The sequence below is a fragment of the Catharus ustulatus genome, chromosome 21, assembly GCF_009819885.2.
Source record: "Catharus ustulatus isolate bCatUst1 chromosome 21, bCatUst1.pri.v2, whole genome shotgun sequence".
Taxonomy (NCBI): Eukaryota; Metazoa; Chordata; class Aves; order Passeriformes; family Turdidae; genus Catharus; species Catharus ustulatus.
The window spans coordinates 6,040,186-6,049,248 of NC_046241.1; the positions used below are offsets into that span (position 1 = coordinate 6,040,186).

General features: G+C 57.9%; 2 protein-coding genes across 3 annotated transcripts; one reads left to right on the plus strand and one right to left on the minus strand.

Moving 5' to 3' along the window:
• Positions 1 to 214: 214 nt before the first annotated feature.
• NTMT1 (N-terminal Xaa-Pro-Lys N-methyltransferase 1) lies at positions 215 to 3,436 on the plus strand. Of its 2 annotated transcripts, none has more exons than XM_033077757.1 (5): positions 215 to 268; positions 1,188 to 1,247; positions 2,009 to 2,196; positions 2,408 to 2,660; positions 3,043 to 3,436. In XM_033077757.1, the coding sequence occupies exons 3-5, from the start codon at positions 2,035 to 2,037 to the stop codon at positions 3,297 to 3,299; spliced, it is 672 nt and encodes a 223-aa protein (XP_032933648.1). In that variant the 5' UTR covers positions 215 to 268; positions 1,188 to 1,247; positions 2,009 to 2,034; the 3' UTR covers positions 3,300 to 3,436. The 2 variants fall into 2 exon arrangements, with proteins under 2 accessions (XP_032933648.1, XP_032933649.1); XM_033077758.1 differs by lacking the exon at positions 215 to 268 and adding an exon at positions 373 to 416.
• Positions 3,437 to 4,118: 682 nt separating this feature from the next.
• On the minus strand, positions 4,119 to 9,063 carry ASB6 (ankyrin repeat and SOCS box containing 6). Its single transcript, XM_033077756.1, has 7 exons — positions 9,028 to 9,063; positions 7,981 to 8,153; positions 7,492 to 7,673; positions 7,042 to 7,148; positions 6,630 to 6,738; positions 6,094 to 6,180; positions 4,119 to 5,916 (listed from the first exon to the last, which is right to left on the minus strand). Exons 2-7 carry the CDS (start codon positions 8,091 to 8,093, stop codon positions 5,237 to 5,239), a joined length of 1,278 nt encoding a protein of 425 aa, XP_032933647.1. The 5' UTR covers positions 8,094 to 8,153; positions 9,028 to 9,063; the 3' UTR covers positions 4,119 to 5,236.

The following is a 9,063-nucleotide window of genomic DNA, read 5'->3' on the forward strand; positions in this document are numbered from 1 at the left end:
GCTCCCCTTGGGCTGCCCGGTCCGTCCCAGTCCATCCTGGTCCGCCCCAGTCTGTCCCAATACATCCCAGTCCATCCCGCTCCGTCCCGCTCCGTCCCACCGCTGACCGCCCCCGGCCCCCCGTCCCGGAGCGCCCCCGCGCGGGCAGCAGCGGCAGAGCGGGGCAGGGGCCGTCCGTGACGTCACAATGACGTCACCGCCACGCCGCCGCCTGGTTGGTCCCCGCGGCCGCCCGTCCCGGGGGGGCAGCGCGCGGCCGCCGCCGGAGGTAACGGAGGGGCCCGGGGGTCGCGGCCGCGGCCTGAGGGAGCGGCGGCACCGGGCACTCCCCGGCACCGCCCGGCACGCCTTCCCCCGGGCCGCGGCTGCGGAGGGGGCCGGGCGGGGCCGGCGGAGCTGCCCGGGCCGGATCCGGGGTAGGGCTGCACCCGGCGGGCCGCGGGGTCCCTCAGCGCCGCGGGCCTGGAGCACGGGGGGGGGTTCAGCCCCGGTGAGCGGGAGGAGAAAGGGCCGGGTCGGGCCTTGCCCCGGGGCCGCCCCTCGCACCGCATGGAGGTGCTGTAACTCCGCCGGGCCCGGCATGGGCCCCCCGTGCCGGCACAGCCACAGCCCCTCGGCCTGGGGAGCCCCTGCCCCTGCCGCTCCCCGGCCTGCGAGGGGCCCCAGGCTCGGGCCGAGGGCCCCACACTGCGGGGAACCCCCCACGCCGTGTGACCTCCGTGGGGCGAGTCCTGGCCTTCACCTGCCCGCACTTCCGCGGGCACCGGCCGCGTTTGAGGGGCTCCTGGGGCAGCAGGAAGCGTTCGGGTTCGGGTTTAGGTTTAGGTTCGGGTTTAGGTTCGGGTTAAGGGGGCTGGGTGCTCTCTGCCTGTGACACCCTGTAAAATGAGTCACCAGGGACTCGCCAAGCCAGATGTAGGCCAAGGAATGGGGGCACTGCCGGGAGGGTGAGCCCGTGAGATCAGACAGGAGCACTGCTCAAAGTGGAGCCAGACTCCTCCGTGTGCTGGTTACACTCACGGCTCAGCCTCTGAGCTAAGGGGCAGCAGCAGCTCCTGTCCCCCAGCCTCCCTGGGAGCGCCTGTGGGGCTGGAGCATCTCTTACCTGCGGTTTCCTGGGGCCACAGTCACACTGACAGGACTAGAGGGATGATTTGGCACTTAAAGCCCATCTTCTCTGCTCCTAGATCACAGCGCACACCAGCTCCTGGCACCACTGAGCCAAACTGGATTTCCACCGGTGACCTGTAAGTTGCCATGTCCCCCTTTCCTATCCCTAGGCTGTTCGAGGCCATGTGTGGCCACCAAACCTGGCTGAGCTGCCATAGAAAAGGTTTTGTGTCTAATGGGGTATTTGCCAGCAAATTCAAGCCACGAACTCTATATATTTCTTTATTTGTGAAGGTGTTTGAAGTCCTTGAATTTACCCTTTGGCCACCTTAAATCTAGTTTCTAATCCCCAGTGCAGTTAATCAAATCCACAGTGGTTTGAATTATGAGATGCCTGGGGGTGGATTTATAGCTTGTATTGCTGATTATACCTTGACTTTATTATATTGCAAATATCTAACTTGTGGTCACGGCTGGGATTTACAATCCTCAGGTAGGTGCTCAGGATAACTTTTAGCAACTCCAGATGTAATTGGAGGTGACTGATGGGGTTGTTGCCACACTTAAACATGTAATCTGTTAAAAAATGTTAAGGCAGGGAAAGGAGAAGCAGAATAGGTGAAAAGGGTGGGTCAGCCTTAAAAAGTAATGATATAATTGGGTGTATTGCTGAGCAAGGCTCTGCCATGCCCATTCTGGCTGAGGCATCTGGCCCAGGAGGGGTTTTGGGCTTGCTGGTCTCCAGAAAACACCAGGATTTTGATCTTTGTTCCTTCCCTTCTCAGCTGAAGGGTTTTGGAGTTTGCAGTAGCCCTGGGGAGAGGGAAGGGGTGATAGACAGATGTGGGGCACTGGCAGAGCTGACATTCCTCACTGGTTTGGGGTTGTGCCATCCCAGGGGAGCAGTGAGTGCCCTCGGCCAGCATGACCAGCGAGGTGGTGGAGAATGAGTGTGAGTTTTACTCCAAGGCAGAGAAGTACTGGAAGGATGTGCCTGCCACAGTGGATGGCATGTTGGGGGGCTATGGCCACATCTCCAGCATCGACATCAACAGCTCCAGGAAATTCCTGCAGAGGTTTCTGCGGGTAGGTGACACAGTTTGTCCTGCTCCTAAAACCTCTCCCTTCTCCCAGCATGGAGCTGGGCTTTTCCCTCTGAACTAATTGCTCCATGGGATCTTCTGTTGCATTGCCATGCAGTGGGTTCCCTATAGCCCAGTCCTGCCCTGTGTGGCTGTCCCATCTCCCCTCTGTGGGTGCCTCACAGTGGATTCACCCCTCACGGTGGTTGTTGCAGGATGGCCCCAACCGGACGGGGACAACCCGCGCTCTGGACTGCGGGGCTGGCATTGGCCGGATCACCAAGCGGCTGCTGCTGCCCCTCTTCAAGACAGTGGACATGGTGGATGTGACAGAGGACTTCCTCACCAAGGCCAAGAGCTACCTGGGCGAGGAGGGCAGGCGGGTACGCAACTACTACTGCTGTGGCCTCCAGGACTTCAGCCCTGAGCCAAACTCCTATGATGTCATCTGGATCCAGTGGGTCATCGGTGAGGGTCACTGCTTGTGGGGTCTTTCCAGCCTGTCCCGTTCCCTTGAGGGGCAGGTGCTCTATGCACTGGGGAGAGCAGCCTGAGGTCTGCAGAGAGAATGAGCATCACAGCCTGGGTGGGGACCTGGGATGGGCATGGAGACACCCTGTACTTTTTCCCCCCAAGAGTCTTTTCCCCCACGCCCCCAGAGGCCAGACCAGAGGTGTGGGTTGGATGGAGCTGAGTCGTGAGACACAAGTTGGACGCTCCCAAGCTAAAGCTTTCCCTGCAAATATCTCAAGTATTTAGCCACTTGGATCAGGAGGGATCCCAAATGCAGCTTCTGAATTTCCTCCCCTTGGTCACCCTCTGCCCTCTAACCCCTGCTCTGTCCCTCCAGGACATCTCACTGACAACCACCTCTCCGACTTCCTGAAGCGCTGCCGTGCTGGCCTGCGGCCCAACGGCATCGTGGTCATCAAGGACAACATGGCTCAGGAGGGTGTGATCATGGACGATGTGGACAGCAGCGTCTGCCGGGACCTGGACGTGGTCCATAAGATCATCCGCAGAGCTGGGCTGCACCTCCTGGCTGAGGAGCGCCAGGAAAACTTCCCTGATGAGATCTACCACGTCTACACCTTTGCCATGAGATGAGGGCGGTGGGAGAAGGTCTCTCCCGTGTCGTGACTCCCCTTCCAGGGGCTGGTGACAAGGACGGGACTTTGTCTTCCAAGTTGCTGCTGTTTGTGAAGTGTTTGCCAAATACATTTTCCTGCTGTTGCACTTCTGCACGTGAGGTTTGTCGGATGCTTGTTGGCTCTGCCACCCTCAGGGACTCTGGACAGGAGCAAGAGGGTGTCCCATGCACGAGCTGATCCGTGGGCAGCAGCAGTTGCTGACTGCAGTGCACAGGGCTCCTGCTCATCAACAGGAGCTTGGGGCACCTCTGAGATGGATGGGCTCCATTCCTTGCTTGGGTGTTTGACCCCTTCCTGCTGCTCAGCAATGCTGGGTAAGGCAAAGGGGAGAAACCTCCCTGCAGTGGTGTGGGGAGGCAACACTGAGGGGGCCTCACCTTTAAAGCCCTGAGCAGGTCTGCATGGGCAGCAAAAAGGGAGGTGTGTGTGTAACCCTGAGTCCCCCACATCCTCCTCCAGGGATAGGGGTATCCCAGACACAGCCTTGCAACACTGGGAATGCACTGAGCTGATCCCAGACCCCTCCAGCTCCATTGCTGTGACACTGCAGCTGCTCCCCCAGCACCCCACACCATCACCTGGCTTTGAACACTCCCATCTCTTTAGCCATATTCCCTTCATTTACCCAAGTCTGGCCACGGACTCAAGGTGGCACCAGCACTGGCACAGCACCACACCAAGGGTGAGCCCAGCTGCAGTCTGCTGCATCTCAACCCTCCAGCCATCCCCCCATTCCTGTCCTGCACCCCATCTCACCTAAGGAAAAACAAGCCTCTGTTATAGAAGGCCTCATTTAATAGTTCAGTTCCCATTCCAGACACCAGGGCAGAATTTGATCACATTACTGGATTTTTTAAGCACCAGTTCATCAGGACACACAGTTCCAGTTCCAACTGCCAGTGAATCCCAGATCCACCTGATACAAACTGTTTTTAGTCAGAACAGGTTTTTCCTCTTCATCTTCTGCATCTGTCCCCCATGAAAAACAATGCAAACCAACAAAACTGTGTGGGGCTCAGTTCTGTGGCCAGTCTTTGGCACATCACGAGCAAGCAGGTGCCTAGAAAGGGGAGCCAGGCAGCTGTGGCAAGGCTGGAACATGAGCCCTCCAGGGGCACCAATTTCTTGTTCCTGGGAAGGAGGCATTGGAGAATAAGATCCTGGGAGCAGTCACCAAGGGAATGAGCCAAGGAATGGGGAGACAGGCACAAGGCACTCAGCTGCTGACTGCCCATTCCTCATCCTTGCACAGGGAATGCACCATGAAGTTAGGAAACATCTCTTTGTGTTTTGGAGCCCAGTAACTCTGAGATGTCCTTGGTGGATGGTTTCAGTGCCAGGAAGGGGTGCAGAAACTCAAAGGGCACAGAGCAGTCAGGTACTGCTGCCAGCCCTGTTTCCCTTCACTCCCTTCCCACACTGAGCAAGGAAGGCATCCACAGCCACAGGATGATGCCAGACCTGCTTCCACCACCAGGACCAGAGGCAGGAAAACCAGAACACCTCTTCCTTCTCCCAGCACCCCAAGGCATCTCTCAACTCCACTGGACACCTAAGGCACTGCAGGGCTGGGGGAGAGGGGACAGCCTGCCTGCCCAGTCACAGCCTCCAACCCACAGATCCTGTCCCCAGCCCTTTGCTTCATCTCCCTCCAACCCAGCCCCAGTATCCAGCTCCCCCAAGAGCTCTGCCTGTCTCCCCATGATGTGCCCCACAACGAGACCTTCACAAACACATGGGTGACGTTGTGCCCAAGAAAACACCCCCAGAATGCCACAGAGAGGGACTCCATGGGCAGCACCTCTTGCTGCAGAGAAAACTGTCTCAGAGCAGACAGAGGTGGCAGTAGGCACAGCAGGGCTGTGGAGGGAGCAGACAGAGGCACTGTCAGGCTCACAGGTCCTCGTGCCCAGCAGCAGTGTGGTCGATGAGGAGGTACCACTTCAGCCGGTCTGGGAGAGGCAGAGCCTTGATTTTGTCATCCACTGGCCACGGTTTCAGGCGCTGCCGGATGAACACCCTGCAGAGGTGTTTCAGTGCCTGTGGCGAGCGCTCCAGCTGCTTCAGAGAGCAGAACAGAGTCCGGACCTTCTCCCCATGGAACCTACAGCTGCTGGTGTTGACCTCAAAATTTCTGGGCAGCTGGATGGCTTGTGAACTGGCCATCATGAGCTCCAGCAGAGTCTGGCCTTTCTGGATGAGGTCTGAGGAATAGGTTTCATCATCAAAGCGACTGAGGTGCCAGCAGAGGTGCTCAAAGGCGATGTGGAAGCCGGACCAGCACGAGGGACCATGGAGGGAGCAGTTGTAGGCAGCACCTGACTCCAGCAAGAACCTCAGCAGTGGGAAATAGTCTTTGAAGCTTTTTAAGCAGAAGTGCGTGAGGGACTCTGAGGCTGGGCACTCACTGGGGTTGGCACCGTGGGCCAGCAGCAGCTGCGTGACACGGAAGCAGAAGCGCTCGATGTCCTCGGCCTCCTCCTCGGTGTAGCTGTATGCCATCTCTCCCAGCAGGTAGATCACATAGGTGAAGACAGTGTCACCATCTTTGGTGGCAGCCCTGACATCTGCGCCTGCAGGAAGGGACAGAGAACATAACTGACACTGCAGAGTGAAGGCCAGGCCAGCACCAACTCCAGCAGCCCTGGGCTTTACTCTGAGCCAGTGGGAACATAAAGGAGTCAAAAGGGCAGTGCTAGGTGCTGCAAGAAAAATCAGCCAGCCCAGAAAGGGGAGAAGGTTTTCTTTACCTCCTTCCAGCAGGAGACGGATGCTGTCGGTGTTGTGGATCTGGCCACTGTCACTGCTGGCCAGGGCATGCAGCAGAGCTGTCTTCCCTGCAATAAGAGCAGTCAGTCACAGGACAACAGGGTGACACCCCAAAAGACAGGAAGAAAAACAATCCACCCCACCCACCAGACAGCCAAACACAGGGAGTGACAACCGTTCTTCTGGCAGAGGATTCCAGCTGTGGGGACAGTCACAGGTCACACATGCAGGGCTGGTGGTGGCCTCAGTGGGTGTATGTGCCACAGCAGAGTGAGTTTGAGTAAGTGGGCACCACAGGACAAGAGAGGCACAGCCCCATCCCACCTCCCCTGCACTGCACAGAGCTAGCTTAAGCCCTTTTCACGCAGCCAGCACACCAGGAGAAGATACCAAGCACAGGCAGGTTCCACCAGCTTCCTCCCAACTCCCAAACCCATCTGTAAGCAGGGAATGGCCCCAGCCCTGTGCCCTGCCTCAGCCCACCCTCAGCTGGGGGAGCTGGGTGGGGTGCACACACCATTCTTGTCAGCAGCATTGACATCGGCCCCCAGCTGCAGCAGACGCCGCAGGCACGGCAACCGCTCGGGCTCCTCGCTGGCCAGGTCCAGGGGACTGCTCTCATGGATCTGCAAAACAGTTAAAGAACACTGGTAGATAGTGGAGACTGTGAGTGTCTGCAGGCAGTCACTGTCGTGGCTTTATCTCAGCCACAGTAACAGCGTCTCTCCAGCCTCCTCCCACACATTGCTCAGCGAAAGGCAACTTGACCTCCTGCCACAGCAGCACTACAGACAGCGGGCACAGGGATGAGCCAAGGGGAGGGAAGGGATGAGGCCCGGGAGGAGGGAAGCAGGAGGGCTGTCCCCACACAGCAGAGCAGCTCAGGCCTGGGGGGCTCAGCCTGGGGTGCCCAGGTGGCGGTGCCGTACCCGGTCTCTGCGGTTGATGTCGGCGCCGTGCTGCACCAGCAGCTCCACCACGTCCGCCTGGTTGCGCAGCACCGCCATGTGCAGGGGCGTGTAGTAGGTGACTGGGTCTGAGGATGAAAACAGTCAGAGAGAACAAAGGGCTTCCCCAAAATGGCCCCCAGTGCTGCCAAGAGTGGAAGGGGACAGCTGGGGAGGGCCCTGGGAGCACAGTGATGCCTGTGGAAACAGGGCTGTCACAGGCACCGCGGGTCCTGCTGCTCCAGTGGCTCCATCCTGCCAAAATCCCCCAAGTCTCTGGCATCCCTCAGTCCATCCACGCTACTCCAGCAAGGAGCAGGAGTGGTCTGAGCTGGTAGCACCCCCTCTTTCTGCCCCAGCTATCCCCACCTCCCAGGGCAGCTTCTCATCTGCTGGTTCCTCCTGGCCCAGCCCCCTTCCCACCAGCCTTACCTTCAAAGCTGAGGTCAGCACCGAATTCCAGGAGGATTTCTGCAGCAGGGACGAGCCCCAGCTCCGTGACCTTCAGCAGGGCATAGCTCACACCTTCCTGATAAAATGGGGAGTGGGTCTCCCTCTCCAGGACTCTTCTCACAGCTGAGAGCTGGCTCCTGTCACTGTCCAGGCAGGCAGGGCTTGAGACACAAAAAAACCCCAGCAGTTACTCAGTGAGCATAGCTCAGGTGTGCAAAGGTCAAAGTGGCACCAGGGAAGAAGGAAAATTCCCTCTGGTCCTGTACCCAGTGGGTCTCCAGCCAGCCAGCTGTGGGGTTACACAGCACCTTCAGGACCTCAGCTGAGCCCGTTTAGGTTTTGCTGCCATGGGATGAGCTGCTCCCCAGGACTGGGGGCTGTCCCAAACCAACACTGTCCAACCTCAGCCACATCCCTGAGCTCCAACCATCCCCCAAAACCACCCTGGGGTGTTCACCCTGCTGTTACCTCTCCAGGGAGCTCTGCCTTTCCGTGTCAGGCGTGGCCAGCAGCCCCAGCAGCTCATCCACCAGGGGCTGGTACTCCAGGACGATCCTGCGGAAGCCGTGCAGGAACGGCATCGTGCTCTGCCCCTGCACACCCTCCAGCACCCAGGCCCCTCTCTGCAGGGCTTCTCCCTCCTTTCAAAACAAGCAAGGCTTTCAGCAGGTTTGAACCAGAACAAAACACAGCCTCCCCCCTCCTTATATAAGGCAGCCCAGCCCAGCGCAGGGATCTCCTCCCACACACCAATTTGGTGTCCCCAAATTATCTCCTGCAGGCAGAGCTGCACACTGCGGTTATCTGGGCACAGGGGGAAACACTCCAGGCACAGCCCAGGATGGGCACAGAGCCCCTGTGCAGAGGGGGTTCCTGCAGGCTGGGGTGCTCTGAGTGCCCTGAAACAGCAAAGCCCTGCCTGGATTTTATGGGGGAGGGGGCTCAGGGACCCCCGAGTGCAAGAACCCCAGGAATCCCCTCAATCTCCTCGCAGGAGGAAAGGCCAGGAGCCCCCAGCCCTGCAGGAGGAGTAACAAGACCCTCCCTAGAGATCGCCACACAAAAGATCCATAAAACGTACATTTTAATTTCCTTATCATTCTTAAGTTAAATAGTCAAATTAAAATAAGCTAATAAAAAATAAAACTAATTTGTTTTTCTGTTTGTTTTATAATGCTTTAAAGTCGGAATGTTTTTGTTATTATCAGCACGTACGTGTAAATAAATAAATAAATAAATGAATACGGGTATGCACCACTCCTGACAGCTTGAGTGGGTTGGGTTGCAGACAGGTATTTTTAGATACATTAAACACGCTCACCGCTTCTTCCTCTGAGGAGGCAGATCAGGCTATAGCGGGAGGGAAAAAACCCCAAACGAGTCCATAAACCCCAGTTAGTTTTCACAAATAAACACAAATTCCAATGCAGCCCCCTCCGAGCAACACGGGGAGGGAAGGGAAGCCCCAGCACCGCCCTCCCCTCACGGTTCACCCCCGGTCCTGCCGCCCCTCACCTGCCTGGGCACCGCAACCGGAACCGGAACCGGAAT